Source organism: Bufo bufo, chromosome 5 (genome assembly GCF_905171765.1).
Source record: "Bufo bufo chromosome 5, aBufBuf1.1, whole genome shotgun sequence".
Lineage (NCBI taxonomy): Eukaryota > Metazoa > Chordata > Amphibia > Anura > Bufonidae > Bufo > Bufo bufo.
Window position 1 is genome coordinate 203,257,717 of NC_053393.1, and position 17,624 is coordinate 203,275,340.

The following is a 17,624-nucleotide window of genomic DNA, read 5'->3' on the forward strand; positions in this document are numbered from 1 at the left end:
GTGACATCACCGGGCTCACTGCTAGGCAGAAGCCTCCGTCTAGTTTTAGCCCGGTACATCACTGGATCTCCAAAAAAAAAAAAACATGTGCTAAATTGCGCAGGGCAAAGAAGAGCATTGGAGCAGGAAATGCTCCGATGCTCATGTTGGAGGGACTGACTGAGTTGAAACAGGGATATATTCGGGTTCAGCTCTCAACCTCTTTAGAGCAATCTTCTGATTGAAGAAAAAATGTCACATTAACTGGGGAATAAACAGAACACATACTTGGTTCCCTCATTTTCATCATTTCAGCTGCAGATCCACCAATTCACAGGCTGCTCTACTGCCATCCAAGATGGCTGGACCATTTCTCAGGATGCTGACCAATCTCAGGGCAGCAGGAAATGTCTTGGACTACCAAATGCACAGTGTGTATCAGGTAGTCCAAGAAGCATTGAGGTAATCATGGATGACAGTGAGGCCCAGGAATCTGCAGATCTACAACAGACAAGTTGAAATGGAGGGCACCAGGTAAGTGTTTTGTCCATTCTCCAATTAATGTGAATTTTTATTCTTGAACCAATCTATTCTTTAATAGATTCTATCCTTTCACATTAGTGTTAATGTTAACCATTTAGATCATGTAAACAGTTCATAGTTACTCTTTTCTATCATTTGTTAACTATTTTTTAGAAATAAGCCACTTTTATGTTTGACACATGACTTTCTTATGTAAGACATTACTTATACCTGTCTTCCTTCCATCGCTCCTCTCATTTCTTTGAACGTTGAGCTGAACTCTCCAATGAAATCATGTTTCCCATTAGAGTCCCAGTCCCAGACTATACACTGAAAAAAGAAAACCATTGATTATTCACTTTACATTTCCATAATATAAAAATGACCATACAAGTAGCGTTTTATCTCACAAAGACACACTTTCCCTGTGCACGCAGAAAGGATACCCTAACGTTTTCATTGTGTTTTTTCAGGATTTTATTTTACAACTTGTAACTTTTTATTTGCTGGTGTTTTTATTTGCCGGTGTTTCTGTAGAGAAGTCTAGGAGAAAAACACAAGACAGAAAGTACCAAAAGCAAACTGCATTTAAAATAAAATGCTGACCCAAAGAAGTAAAAACGCATTGTGGCAGATTTATGGAAACTGTCTGAAAGTAAAACTGATTTTGTTGTCCATACTGTAGCAACCAATCAGAGCGCAGCTTTAATTTTTCAATAGCAGTATCGAAAATGAAAGCTCCACTATGATTGGTTGCTATGGGCAACAAAGATCGTTTTTCTTTCACATCGTTTTATACATTTCCCTCCACTGTTTGTAGTGCATTTTCTATTGCACCAGAGACTCATGCAATATCTGGCCAAAGAGTTTTTGGACAAAACAAAAACAGGAAAGAAGTCCATGAAGTGTTCTGTGTTTAAAATCACCCTTAAAGGGGTTGTCCCATTAATATTTTACAGTTTTCAAACCAGCACCTGGATCTGAAGACTTTTGTAATTGCATGTAATTAAAAATGTATTACAGAGTTACTCAATGAATCTATCTGAATAACACCACCTGCTGTTTGCCTGTTTTTCTAATTGGAGCAGTGAATGTGGAGATATCTGGATCCATGTGAGGTACATGGCTGGTTCTTGCTTTGTTAGAAAGATGTCGTCATGTACTGTATGATGTCTGATTTTCATTTTTTACATTAATCATGGAATAATCCCTTTAAACGATCCCTGTACTTTCAGACATGCTTTGAATAAATGAATAGTACAGGTGAATATAAGATACTTTGTAATATATTCTACAGCAGGGGTATTCAACTGGCAGACCAAAGGTGCTAACTGCCTGGACGCCTGCATGCCCTGATATAAACTTTCTGTGGCATCACTGTGCACAGGGGCATTTAAAGGGGCCTCATTCTGTGTCTTGTGCATTTAAGGGGGTATCAGTGTGTTTGGCCAATTAAAGGGGGCATCTTACTGTGTGGGGGCATTTAAAGGGAATCACTCTGTGTGCTTTTAAAGGGGTCTCTTTCTGTGTGGGGGGAACTGAAGGGGGTATAATACTGTGTGGATGGTACTAACAGATCATCATGCTGAAAGGAGGTACTGTCACGACCGCTATCCCAGCAGCAGTCGTGTCGCACCAGACGGAGGGGAAGGGGGACCCTTATCTAAGGATGGGAAATAGAATGGCCACCCCTGACTAACCCTAAGCTGGCACCTGTCTGCCCTGATACCCTAGACGGGGTGTGAACCCGTGCGGCGAGCAGGATGCCTAAACCCTCAGTCGCCCTAACAAGACTGGACTGGGGAAAGGCCGATGAGAGCGCTAGTCACCATCACTCATGTCTAGGAAAACAACAGGGGAAGACAGCAACAAACAAACAACAGCAGAGATAAACTTATCCAGTCACGAGCAGAGAAGGCGATCCCAAACACGACAGTCCACGCCGGACAAGAGCTCCACAGCAACACCATCAAACGATCTCCTTCCAAGGTCAGAGTAGCACTGGAAGTAAGGACTATATCTGGCAATGACTGCAAGTGAAAGTGAAACTAATATAGTAGCTGGGAGTGGCAGACAGGACTCACCTGAGAAGGATGCCTACAAACTCCCAGTCAGGACAAAAAGGTTCACAAGGCAAAACCCAGATGACATACCCTGAACCACGGAGCAAACTCACAAGCTATCGCGAGTAGCAAGTCGCTGCGACCTTCTCCTCCCAGTCCTGTCTGGATCAGTCACAGTCGTGACAGTACCCCCCTTTCTACGAGGGGCCCCTGGACCCTCAAGACCAGGCCTCTCCGGATGGGAGCTATGAAAAGCCCGAATGAGTCTGTCCGCTTTTATCTCTGATGCTGGAACCCACATTCTCTCTTCGGAACCATAACCTTTCCAGTGCACCAGGTACTGAAGAGAGCGGCGAACATATCGTGAATCAACAATCTTTTCTACCTGAAACTCAAGACTGCCATCAACAACCACCGGTGGAGGCGGTAGTGGCAATGGTTCAGGAGGTTCTACATATCTCTTAAGCAGAGATCTGTGGAAGACATTATGGATCCTTAGAGTCTGAGGTAGCTCCAGACGAAAAGCCACCGGGTTAATGATCTTAATTACCCTATAAGGACCAATAAATCTCGGACCTAATTTCCACGAGGGAACCTTCAACTTGATATTTCTGGTAGACAACCACACCAAGTCATTCACCCCAAGGTCCGGACCTTCAGAGCGCTTCCTATCAGCCGCACGTTTGTATCTACCACCAATTCTCTTCAAACTTTCTTGCACACTCTGCCACACTGAAGAAAGTGAAGACGCAAATCGTTCCTCCTCGGGAATCCCAGACGGCCCCCCCTCACTAAACGTACAAAACTGAGGATGGAAACCATACGCACCAAAAAATGGTGACTTATCGGTGGATTCTTGACGACGATTATTAATGGCAAACTCGGCTAACGGTAAATAAGATGACCATTCCTCCTGATTTTCGGAAACAAAGCATCTCAAATATGTCTCTAGGTTTTGATTGGTACGTTCAGTCTGACCGTTGGACTGTGGATGGAAAGATGAAGAAAACGACAGATGAACCCCTAAACGAGAACAAAAAGCTTTCCAAAATTTAGAAACAAATTGGGTACCACGATCCGAAACAATATCGGAAGGGACCCCGTGAAGCTTCACGATGTGGTCAATAAAAACCTGAGCCAGTGTGTTAGCATTAGGCAATGCGGCAAGAGCAATAAAGTGCACCATTTTACTGAATCTGTCAACAACTACAAGAATAACAGTCTTCCCCGCTGATACTGGTAGATCCGTAATGAAATCCATTGACAGGTGCGTCCAAGGCCTGTTGGGGATGGCCAGAGGTAAAAGACGCCCTGCCGGACGAGTATGATCTACCTTAGAACGAGCACAGGTAGCACATGCAGACACAAAATTCAACACCTCCTGGCGCCATTTAGGCCACCAGAACAGACGAGACACTAACTCAGAGGTTGCCCTATTACCTGGGTGTCCTGCCAGTGTGGAGTTATGGTGTTCTTTTAGTATCTCCAGTCGTAAATTTTCTGGCACAAACAGTTTACCCGAGGGGCAGGAGGCCGGGGCGTCCCCCTGAGCTTCCAACACCCTCCCCTCCAAACCTGAGTGTAATGCAGAGACCACCACCCCCTTTTGCAAAATGGGCTCTGGTACCTCAACATCACCCCCTCCAGGAAAACTTCGAGACAATGCATCCGCTTTAGTATTTTTTGCCCCCGGGTGATAGGTTATTACAAAATTAAACCTAGTTAAAAATAACGACCACCGAGCCTGTCTAGGGGTGAGACGTTTAGCAGAATCCAGATATAATAAGTTTTTGTGATCAGTAATCACCGTGACGGGATGAACCGCCCCCCTCCAAAAAATGACGCCACTCCTCAAAAGCCAACTTAATAGCCAAAAGTTCCCTGTTGCCAATATCATAGTTCCTTTCTGCAGTAGACAATTTCTTCGAAAAGAAAGCACACAGACGCCATTCACCAGTTGACGGGCCCTGAGATAGTACCGCTCCCACCCCCATCTCTGATGCGTCAACCTCTACAATAAAAGGAAGCGAGACACCTGGCTGTACGAGAATAGGGGCCGAGGTGAATCTCTCCTTCAGAGATGCAAAGGCAGTTTTGGCTGCATGTGACCATTTGGAAAAATCGGATCCCTTTCGGGTCATGTCCGTCAGTGGTTTGACCACCAAGGAATAGTTCTTTATAAACTTTCTATAAAAATTGGCAAACCCCAGGAAGCGTTGCAATGCCTTCAGGTTCTCAGGCAGATCCCAGTCTATAATCGCCCGGACTTTCTCTGGATCCATGCGGAAACCTGAATCTGACAACACATACCCCAGAAATGGCAGTTCTTTTACAGCGAACACACATTTTTCTAACTTAGCAAACAATTTGTTGGCCCTTAATACTGTATCTGCAGCACTTGTCTCACATGGATCTTATGTGTATCCAGATCCGGGGAATAGACCAGGATGTCATCAAGATATATCACAACAAATCTCCCGATAAGGTGACTAAAAATATCGTTGACAAAATGTTGGAATACCGCAGGCGCATTAGTAAGACCAAATGGCATGACCAGATTTTCATAATGCCCTTCCGGAGTATTAAAAGCCGTCTTCCACTCATCCCCCTCTTTGATGCGAACCAGGTTATAGGCTCCTCTGAGATCCATTTTGGAGAACCATTTAGCACCAGCAACCTGATTAAAGAGGTCGGGAATGAGAGGAAGAGGATAGGGATCTCGGATAGTTATCCGGTTTAATTCCCGGAAATCCAGGCAAGGACGTAGGCCCCCATCTTTCTTTTTAACGAAAAAGAACCCTGCAGCCACAGGTGAAGAAGAGGGTCTGATGTGTCCCTTAGCCAAACTCTCCGAAATATAATCTTTCATAGCCTTCCTCTCCGGGCCGGAAAGATTGTATAACCGATTTTTAGGCAGTTTTGCCCCAGGTAATAGATTAATCGGGCAATCATATGGACGATGAGGTGGTAACCCCTGACAACCCTTCTCAGAGAACACATCCATAAAATCTGACAGAAAGGCAGGTAAAGATGTTACAGAGAGTGTAGAGCACCTACTACTTAAGCAGTTGTCCTTACAATGTTCACTCCACTCCACAATCTCCCCGGCCTGCCAATCCACCACTGGATTGTGAGTCACTAGCCAGGGAAGCCCCAATACCATAGGAGCCGGAAGACCGTCCAGGACATAACAAGAGATATGCTCTTTATGGAGGTCCCCTACCTGCAGATGGATATTATGGATGATCTGATTAACTCTCTCTGAGTAAGAGGGGAGGAGTCGATGGCAAACACAGGAATAGTTCTGCATACCGGTTCCGGAGTAAAACCCAGAGCCTGAGCAAACCGTGAATCCACCAAGTTGATACCCCGCCCCACTGTCCAAAAAGACGGAACAGATCTCAGTTTTATTGCCCGCCTCAACGGTAGCGGACAACAAAAACTGAGACATGCGTATGGAGGAAATGAATACGCCCAGACTGTTCTCCTCCGCACAATCTGGGGACTCTAGTTTTCCGGCGGCTCCTTTGTTTGTGGTCTCTTGGGTTCTGAGGGACAAACCTTTACAAAATGACCCCTCCCCCCACAACGAAAACAAACCTCTGACCTACGGCGGAATTTAGGAGGATTCACCCGTCTAGTGGCGCCCCCTATTTGCATTGGTTCGACTGGACCATAACAGACCGATCCCTGCCCTATAGAGGCCTCCGTAAAATTTAATAGTCTCTCCCTGAGTCGTCTGTCGATTCTTATGGACAGAGACATAGCAGCCTCAAGAGACCCAGGGACCTCGTATACCGCCAGCGCGTCTTTGAATTTTTCAGACAACCCCTGGCAGAACTGACTCCTAAGGGCCGAGTCGTTCCATAACGTATCAGTAGCCCACCTACGGAATTCGGAACAATATAGTTCAGCAGACCGGTTCTCTTGCCGAAGTCTACGTAGCTTAGACTCAGCCAGTGAGACCCTGTCCGGGTCATCATATATACGAGACCCAGGGCTTCAAAAAACTCCTCCACTGATCGTAAAGCCGGAGAGTCTGATGGTAGGGAGAAAGCCCAAGCCTGCGGATCTCCTTGCAGGAGAGAAATTACAATGCCCACCCGTTGTTCCTCACCGCCGGAGGATCTAGGGCGTAACCTGAAGAACAATTTGCAAGCTTCTCTGAAGGTTACAAATTGGTCTCTCCCTCCAGAGAACCTATCAGGTAAAGCCACTTTTGGCTCAGGAGTACCTTGGTTTCCCGTAGCAACGGTGGAACCCAAGGATTGCTGCTGCAGCACTGTTGCTTTTAATCCTGCCACTTCAAGGGATAACCCCTGTAATTGTTTCGCCAAAACCGAAACCGGATCCATAGTGGAACAGACAAAATACAATTTTTTTTTTTAAAAGGCCAGATATACTGTCACGACCGCTATCCCAGCAGCAGTCGTGTCACACCAGACGGAGGGGAAGGGGGACCTTTATCTACGGATGGGAAATAGAATGGCCACCCCTGACTAACCCTAAGCTGGCACCTGTCTGCCCTGATACCCTAGACGGGGTGTAAACCCATGCGGCGAGCAGGATGCCTAAACCCTCAGTCGCCCTAACAAGACTGGACCGGGGAAAGGCTGATGGGAGCGATAGTCACCATCACTCACGTCTAGGAAAACAACAGGGGAAGACAGCAACACACAAACAACAGCAGAGATAGACTTATCCAGTCACGAGCAGAGAAGGCGATCCCAAACACGACAGTCCACGCCGGACAAGAGCTCCACAGCAACACCATTAAACGATCTCCTTCCAAGGTCAGAGTAGCACTGGAAGTAAGGACTATATCTGGCAATGACTGCAAGTGAAAGTGAAACTAATATAGTAGCTGGGAGTGGCAGACAGGACTCACCTGAGAAGGATGCCTACAAACTCCCAGTCAGGACAAAAAGGTTCACAAGGCAAAACCCAGATGACATACCCTGAACCACGGAGCAAACTCACAAGCTATCGCGAGTAGCAAGTCGCTGCGACCTTCTCCTCCCAGACCTGTCTGGATCAGTCACAGTCGTGACAGGTACTTAGGAGACATAGTACTGTGGAGGGCACTTAGGGGGCATCCTTCTGTGGAGGTCACTTAGGGGGCATCCTTCTGTGGAGGTCACTTAGGGGCATGCTGCCGTGTGGGAAGGCACTAAAATGGATCATATTGTGTAGGGATGCACTAAAGGGCATCATCATGTAAGGGGACACTATGGGGACATCATTACTGTCTGAATGACACTAAGGGCCATGACTATTGTGAGGTGGCACTAAGTGAACATTCTAATTCTGTTGAGACACCTATGGGAGCATCCTTACTGTATGAGGAGGCGCCAGTACTGTGTTGGGGGACTCACAGGGGATTGGTGGGATTAGAAACATGGCTTTTTGTACAGTGCTCTATACGTCACTGGTGTTGTCCCTCCTTACATTTTCTTCCATTCAGACCGTCACCAGATTCCCGGCCCAGGTATGTGGACCTTTACAAAAAGTACTTAAGTAACCCTGTTCTACAGGGTTTAGTGGTGGAGACGAGAGAGCATAGCTTATGCCACCTAAGAGCCTCTCTGTTATCCTTCACAAAAAAAAAATCTGTCATTCATTATGTATAATGTAAAGTTCTGAAAACTTTACTAGCTTACTTATGAAGGCAACATTTGCATATAAACCTGAGATAAGATTTTTATTTTACCCAAATACTTGTACAATAAGTGATCTTCAAATACCAAGTCACTTTTTAACTCTATGAACTATTTTATTACAATAAATCATTAGTTATGCTGCTGTTCACTCATCACCAAGATTTATATATCTTTTGCGCTTTTTAGTGGAGAAAATAAATCACAAACACAATCAGTGTCCTATTAGTGATGACTAGGCTTTATGTTCTTGTAATTCTTGTAAGACAGCTATGCATTTTATCATTGACACAGTGGCGGGATAAATGGAGGCATATCATTTATATGCAATGAGAGTGCATGAGGAACAGCAACAGTCATTCTCATGTCGAACAAGAATCCATCAACTTCAAGCAGACATCTCTCGAGTGTGGCAGGATGAAAACCAATGAAAACCGCTGTCACCACTACAATAGTCATGCGAATGGATTTTTTCCACAAAGCTGTCCTGGTTAACTATTCTTTTATACATTATTCCAGTCTGAAGGGCATTTTTTACTCTTTCTGTGCAACATTTCTTATCGTATTAACGTCAGATGAACTGGAAATGTTATGGGAATAGTAATATCGCTATTATCAGTGTTCTCTCATTGGATAGAAGTATCACTCATTTTTGGTTAATTGATTCTTTGAGCATGTGAAATGGGCAATTTTTATTCACTGCCAATCGTATAGACTCAATCACCTTGACACTTTTATTTTTCGTAAAACAACAGGGAACAGCTGTATTAAGGGACAACTCATCATGTGTAATGGCCACAAGCCACCAAGCTGCTGTTTTATGAGAGTGGCTACATCATCAGGGCTGGTCACTGTGAGGACGGAAACTGCCTGAAGAAATCCAAAAACGTCAAACTTTGTACTCTTCTGAACATTTTTACCCGCTATAGTCCTTCTATCTTTAAAGGGGTTGTCCAGGATCATAGGAGCCGGATTTTGAGTGTAGCAGCCTTGGTGCTCCTGAATGATCTGAAGCTGCCGCATATAAGTTCCTATCGAGCTCCTGCAAGAGCTTCATAGGCACATAATGCATTCCTCATAGACTCCAATGCATTAGAGAAGCAATCTGATGATTTCTTGTTATACTGTAGATCCCTATGGGAACTATAAAAGATGTTTAAAAATTGTTTCTAAAAATAGAAAAAATTAAAAATAACAAAAAAATTAAAATCACCCCCTACAATTTTTTTTCAAGGTTTTTATTTTTTTGTTCAGTATTAAAACGCAAGAAATACAAATGAGGTGTCGCCGTAATCGTACTGAAACTGCATAGGGAACGTCGTAAAAGCAAGATTCATAAACCTGTTGCGTAATTGTGTTTTTATTTCAATTTCACCCCATTTTAAATTTTTTCCGGCTTTCCGCTACATCAAAAAAAAAAAAAATGTCCAGCTAAATCAATATACATCAATGAAAGGATCATAGAATCATGTAGTATCCAGCAGTATTGATCCCTTTAAAACGTAACTTTTACTTATAATCTTATAAAATATTACCACAGTGGTGGTTCACCAGTGAAAAATAGTGAGACGAACAACAATAATTACAGATACAAAGTGCTCCTGGGAGCCAGCCGTAGATAGACTGGTTAGGTGGTGAGTAAACACACGGCAGCTAAGGGGAGCAGTGGGTAAAACTGTCCTATCCCTACACTCACCCTGGCTAAAACCTCAGCCCAGGGACGTCCCCTGATGGTGGAGACTCCCTGTCCTCGTGCCTGGGCTGACTGCCCTGCGTTTACCCTCCTCTCCAACAATAAATTAGCTCCCCAGAGAGCTGACGGGTGTAATTGGGTGTCCCCAATAACTTGATACCCTAAGGGACACCAATAAATAAATATAGACCAAATAAATAATGGTGAATAGGATAAATATCACCTATACTAAGGAGCCAAGCACAGGGGCAACATAGAGTGCGTTCCCAGGCTGGTTCCCCATAAGCCTAATTGTGTTTTTATTTCAATTTCACCCCATTTTAAATTTTTTCCAGCTTCCCGCTACATCATATGCATTATTAAATGGTGGCATTAGAAAGTGACACTTTTCCTGCAAAAAAACAAGCCTTTATATGGCTATGTGAACAGAAAAATAAAAAAGTTATGGCCCCGAAAAGGCAGGGAGTGAAAAACAAAAATGCAAAAATTAAAAAACCCTCCAGGACTGAAAGGGTTAAGAGCCAGGAAGCCCTATGGACGGGGAGAACGGGCTGAACTGGGAAGAGCAGTGACTGGGCCCACTGAGAGTGAAGAAGAGGAGGGGCAGGGGGTCCTGGCCCCCAGACAGGAGGGAGATGGTGAGTAAGGCCACATGCACGCAACAGTTGTTTTTCTCGTCCTCGTTCCGTTTTTTTTGCGGATAGGATGGGGACCCATTCATTTCAATGGGTCAGCCAAAAAATGCTGATAGTTCATCCGTTTGTGTTCCGCTTCCGTTGTCCGTGTTTCCCTTCAGCAAAAAAAATTGTGCATGTCCTACTTTTTTCACATTTGCGGACAAGGATAGGCATTTATTACAAAGGATCTGTGAAAAAAAATGGATCCTCCCAAAAAAAACGGATGCCGCATCCGTTTTTTTTAGCGGACGCACAATTTGCGGACGCAAAAAAGAACTGTCGTGTGCATGAGGCCTAAGGCAGTGCCTGTGCCCACCTGGGAGAGCGGGATAGAAGCAGGAAGTACTACATTTTGATACATGGAGTACTTATAGATCCATAGTATGGATTCATACAAACTAAGGAAAAAATACACAGAGGATATTTACAGTAATTTACAGTAACAGATGCAGCCTGAATCATTGGGGCATCAATATGCACAACCTTTTGCGTTACTTGGGGTTGCAGTAAACTTTATACAGTTAAATGAGTGTTCAGTCTCTGCTACGTCTGTGTATATGTCTAATTATATGACATAATGCTGGGCTGGTGAAGGCCAATAGAGCTAGTTTATTGTCTATATCCATGTATTATTATTTATTGCTCCCACTCATAGATCTTTTTTCTTTTTTGGCAATCATTAAAAGCAGTATAATATTCATAGTGTCTTTAAATCAATAAAATATTAGCTTTGCCCCATTCTTCAAGTAGAAAGTATTTACCTTCATTTAATCCTGCTTCTTATTTGCCCAGCACTGTTAGTTTATGTGAAAATCTAAACTGACCACCATGTAAGGGTCCATTCACACGTCCGTATGTGTTTTGCGGATCCGCAAAACACGGACCCCGGCAATGTGCGTTCCGCATTTTGCGGACCGCACATCGCCGGCACTCTCTTAGAAAATGTATTTTCTTTTCCGCAATTGCGGACAAGAATAGGACATGTTCTATTTTTTTGGCGGAACGGAAGTGCGGATCTGCAAATGCAGATAGCACATTCCGACCCCATTGAAAATTAATGGGTCCGCACCTGTTCAGCAAAATTGCGGAACAGATGCGGATCGATTTTGCAGACGTGTGAATGGACCCTAACTCACATGAATGGATTTGCCTGACCACGTAACCCTCTATCAGCAGCCTTTTTATGGACAGAACCTCTTTGAGGACAGCACAAAATATTTTGTGAACAAGGGGGATACCTTGAAATAAAGGAAATGCCACAGAATTTTAACAAAGGCGATATTAGTAAGTGTCTTTATAATCTTGTCACAACCATGTTTGTCAATATTAACCACTTAATATAAGGTGCCGTGCACTACCTTCTCCACTACTTATCCTGCTCACCCGCCAGAGATGTACCACCAGCATGTATCAATATCGCGATCAAGATTACCTTGTTATTGAATCCTCCTCTGTGGTACTTTCAACTCCTATCGTTGGCTTGTAGGCAGGTTTTTTGGTGGATCGGGTAATTCTTATTCATTGGAGTGTGCCCTGGCCGGTGGCGTAACTCTGTATCAGTTTCAAAGCTCACGCTCACGTAGAGCACCTAGCGACCTCACTAATCTAGCTACGGATTGCTGTAACTCCAAAAATCAAACGCGTTTCAGACAATGCATTGTCTTTCGGCAGGGAATCACTTGGCACTTCCCGATACCATCCTTTTATACCTGCCTCAATCCCTTTCTGGAATTTTTTTAATTCATTAATAAAAATGATTTTTATTTAGAGTGTGTCACGAGCAGAAACAAAATGGATTTTTAATATGGACACTTTGGTACCGAAAGGTTTGAATGGGGAAACAAAGCTATTTGCTTTTGAGTAATGTAATAAAGAATAGGAAGGTAAAAGTTAAATGTGGTACATGAAGGTCCATAAATATTGGGACATCGACACAATTATACATTTTTTGGCTCTATACACCTCCACAATGGATTTGAAATGAAACAAACAAGATGTGCTTTAACTGCAGACTGTCAGCTTTAATTTGAGGGTATGTACATCCAAATCAGGTGAACGGTGTAGGAATTACAACAGTTTGCATATGTGCCTCCCACTTGTTAAGGGACCAAAACTAATGGGACAATTGGCTTCTCAGCTGTTCCATGGCCAGGTGTGTGTTATTCCCTCATTATCCTAATTACAATTAGCAGATAAAAGGTCCAGAGTTCATTTCAAGTGTGCTATTTGCATTTGGAATCTGTTGCTGTCAACTCTCAAGATGAGATCCAAAGAGCTGTCACTATCAGTGAAGCAAGCCATCATTAGGCTGAAAAAAACATAACAAACCCATCAGAGACATAGCAAAAACATTAGGCGTGGCCAAAACAACTGTTTGGAACATTCTTAAAAAGAAGAAACGCACCGGTGAACTCAGCAACACCAAAAGACCCGGAAGAATACGGAAAAACACTGTGGTGGATGACCGAAGAATTCTTTCCCTGGTGAAGAAAACACCCTTCATAACAGTTGGCCAGATCAAGAACACTCTCCAGGAGGTAGGTGTATGTGTGTCAAAGTCAACAATCAAGAGAAGACTTCACCAGAGTGATAGAGGGTTACGTGGTCAGACAAAACTGAAGGGAAAATGCCCCAAGAACAAGCAGGAACTGAAGACAGTTGCAGTAGAGGCCTGGCAGAGCATCACCAGGGATAAGACCCAACGTCTAGTGATGTCTATGCGTTCCAGACTTCAGGCTGTAATTGGCTGCAAAGGATTTGCAACCAAGTATTAAAAAGTGAAAGTTTGATTTATGATTATTATTCTGTCCCATTACTTTTGGTCCCTTAACAAGTGGGAGGCACATATGCAAATTTGTAATTCATACACGTTCACCTGATTTGGATGTAAATACCCTCAAATTAAAGCTGACAGTCTGCAGTTAAAGCACATCTTGTTCGTTTCATTTCAAATCCATTGTGGTGGTGTATAGAGCCAAAAATGTTAGAATTGTGTCAATGTCCCAATATTTATGAACCTGACTGTAAAAGAGATTGAGGGAGGTATAAAAGGACGGTATCGGGAATTGCCAAGTCATTCCCTGACGAAGGACAACGCATTGTCCGAAACGCTTTGGTTTTTGGCACTTACAGCAATCCGGAGCTCGATTAGCGACGTCACTAGGTGCTCTACCTGAGCGCGAGCTTTCAAACTGATACGGAGTTACGCTACCGGCCGGTGACCACTCCTATAAATAAGAATTACCCGATCCACCAAAAAACCTGCCTACAAGCCCACGATAGGAGTTGAAAGTACCACAGAGGAGGATTCAATAACAAGGTAATCTTGATCACGATATTGATACGTGTTGGCGGTACATCTCTGGCGGGTGAGCAGGATAAGTAGGGGAGAAGGTAGTGCGCGGTACCTTATATTAAGTGGTTTTTGCTGTACAGTTGTTTGGCAGCAGGTTGTGCGGTACTGCAGCATTTTATTAGGGAGCAGTAGCGCCAGAGGTACAATATACTTTGTCAACAGAAGGTGGCCAGTCCCTTTAAGCTTGCTCATTTGCTTTGCTGAGATTTATATACAGAATATACCTTCATTGCTTTGTGATTTTTCCTAGATGAAGATTTAGTAGTAATGTGCTGTTTTCTTTGTATTCTGGATTATTTCTACTCTCTTGATAGTCTTTCCAGCTTCATTTGAATTATTCTCCAAATATTCTGCTTTTAGAAAGTAAGTATTATTTGAACATTTTAATGGTCTCCTATATCCATGTGCTGTACTATATCCTGTCAAGAATAATTGTTTTACTTCCATAGTCTCTAAAACATGTCTAAAAATGTAAGTGATTTTGCTGTTGTATCTACTAGAGCTTGAAGGTCTGGTGGCCAAAAGCAAAAACATCTAAAATAAGCACTTAAACTTAGAAAAACTGAAACTAAGAAAAATTGTGATATTTTAAAAAATAACTGCCTAAATATGTTCAGGGGAGGATATACATATCAGATACAAGGTTTTCTAGGGTCTATCACAACCTTTTAAAGTTTGCAAGGAACCTGTCACTATGATCTTAGACTATTATCTGCAGTAATACATGAACAGTACTGCAGCCAATAAGTGCAGATCTCTATTTAGTATTTTCCTATTACCATCCGTTCCCCCGCTGTCAGCATTTAAAGCTGCACTGAAATACACTGTCAGGACTGCTGTGCATGTACACAGGAGTCCTCGCCATTCTGTTAAGCACAGTAGTCCTCACTATGTGTTTCAGCACAGCTTTGAGCACTGACAGCGGGGGAATGGAGAGGGGGGCAATAGGAAAAAAAAAAATAGAGATCCGGACTCTTTATCTGCATACGTCACGACGCACACAATGCGTGCAAGATCTTCAATCAAAATAGAGGTAGCCAGCTCTTCGCACTTAAAAGGGATGAGGTAAGTATGATTTTTTATTTTACTGCCATTCAAGTAAAATCAATTCGCAACCACGAAGCACAAGGAAATTTTGCTTAGCAGCAAATAAAATTTTACTTAACCCTATTCAAGATCATGCTGACAGATTCCATTAAAATAATATTGTCTAAGGCTATGTTCACACTAACGTTAAAAACTTCCAGAAGGCTGTTCCAGCAGAGTAATAGTCTGCTGGAGTTCCTCCCATTTGGTATAACCAGAAACTGCCAGAGCACCTCAAGGTCCCATTGACTATAATAGGACCTGGCAGGGATCTGGCCTGTTTCTGGTATTAGTGCAGAGATTTGGATGGACAAATACCACTGCAAGCAGTGTTTTTTGTCTGACCGAATCCCAACACTAATACCAGAAACAGGTCGGATCCCCGCCGAGCCCCATTATAGTCAATGGGCTCCAGGGGGGAAAAGTAGTATCCATCTTTGCCAGATACAATGAACTCTGCCAGGCTGTTACACTGCTGCAACATCCTGTCAGATGATTTTAGCCCTGGTGTGAAACTAGCTTAAAGGGGTTGTCCAGGTTAAGAGCTGAACCGGACATATCCCCTTCTACCCCATTCAACCCCTCTGACATGAGCATCAGAGCACTTCATGCTCCGATGCTCTGACTTGCCGTGTGCTTAATCGTACAGGGCAAGGGCTTTTTCTGGAGATCCGGCGATGTATCAGGCTCTCCATGGGTACACTAGGCAGAGGCTTCCGCCTAGCAGTGAGCCCGGTGACGTAAAAAGTCACTAATGGGCGGGCTTTAGCGATGCCATAGCCTGTAAAACAACTAGGGCAGCGTTAAAGTCCGCCCATCAGTGCCGGTGACGTCACTGCTGGGTGGAAGCCTCTGCCTAGCAGTAAAAAAATATAAACCAACAGCCCATGCCCGGCGCGATACAGCGTAGAGCAAGGGAGTGCATCAGAGCATGAAATGTTCCGATGCTCATGTCAGAGGGGCTAAGTGGGAGAAGAAGGGGATATGTCCGGGTTCAACTATGAACCCAGGCAACCCCTTTAAGTTCAAACCCTATTATATGTTTAAACTTCAGACAAAAACACCTACAAAAGTTAAATGTGCCGAATCTAAAGGCACTTCAACCAGGAATCAATAGATCTGATAACCCTTGGAGAATATACTAGAGGACACATAAGAGCTGAGATTAACAATTTCTCTCACTAATTACTTTGAATTAAAATTCTAAACAGAACTGAGACTACTGAGCTAAGGGCAGAATTTTAATTGCAATTGATCAAAGTCGTATTAATTCTAATGAGCCGAACAAAAGAGAGGGCCACTCTGTGCATGTCATGTAAATGGTGTACTGGCTTTTTCTTTTACCAAGCCATGTTTCCTGTAGATGCATTTATATTTGGCACTATATCTATTTTACAATATTTGTTGGACATTCTACCATCAACAGTTGCAAAAATATTTGAATTTATAGCTTCTTGTAGTTAATTAAATAACAATTAGTTACTGAAAAGCTAATACTACGAGAGCTAGAATTATTCTGGCACAATAAGGCCTCTTTCACATGGGCGTTGCGGGTGCGTTGCAGGAAAAGATGCGGGTGTGTTGTTTTCATACGTTTTGCACGCGGCATGTTTGGTACCCAGACCCGAACCCGGACTTCTTCACAGAAGTTCGGGTTTGGGTTCAGTATTCTGTAAATTTTATTATTTTCCCTTATAACATGGTTATAAGGGAAAATAATAGCATTCTTTAATACAGAATGCTTAGTGAAAGGTCAATTGAGGGTTAAAAAATAAAACAAAATTAACTCACCTCCAATTGATCGCATAGCTGCCGGTCTCCTGTTCTTTCTTCAGGACCTGCCAAAGGACCTGTGGTGACGTCACTGTGCTCATCACATGGTCCATCACCATAGTGATGAATCATGTGATGTATCATGTGATAAGCACAATGATGTCACCACAGGTCCTTTGATAGGTCCTGAAGAAAGAACAGGAGACCGGCAGCTACGCGATCAATTGGAGGAGGTGAGTAAATTTTCTATTTATTTTTAACTCTCAATTGACCTTCTACTAAGCATTCTGTATTAAATAATGCTATTATTTTCCCTTATAACCATGTTATAAAGGAAAATAATACAGTGAATAGACTTTTATCCTAGCAACCATGCGTGAAAATCGCACCGCATCTGCACATGCTTGCTGATGCTTGCGTTTTTCACGCACCCCGATTCACTTCTATGGGGCCTGTGTTGCGTGAAAAGCGCACAATATAGAGCTTGCTGCGATTTTCACACAAAGTGATGCATGAAAATCACCGCTCATGCACAGCCCCATAGAAATGAATGGGTCAGGATTCAGTGCGGGTGCAATGCGTTCACCTCACGCATTGCACCCGCACGGAAAACTCGCCCGTGTGAAAGGAGCCTAAGAATATAGATATACTTTCTCAACCATTTGTAAAATCTGTGCTTGCACTTAGCTACCGATAGATTCCTAAAGGTATTTTTTTTTTCTAATGAAGTTGCTTATTGGGTTTTTGGTATATAATAAAGTATATACATCTCAGAATGTAATAATTGTTTCTTCTATATATTGCTATGGATTTCTCCAC

The 17,624-nt window shown here is 43.2% G+C and overlaps 1 protein-coding gene across 1 annotated transcript in view; it reads right to left on the reverse strand.

Annotated features, from left to right (window-relative positions):
• CPNE4 (copine 4) overlaps nucleotides 1-17,624 on the reverse strand; it is a 475,385-nt gene that overhangs the window by 125,993 nt on the left and 331,768 nt on the right. The window contains exon 7 of the mRNA XM_040432996.1: nucleotides 733-831. Within this exon, the coding sequence (XP_040288930.1) occupies nucleotides 733-831 (99 nt within the window). The remainder of the gene's footprint in view (nucleotides 1-732; nucleotides 832-17,624) is intronic.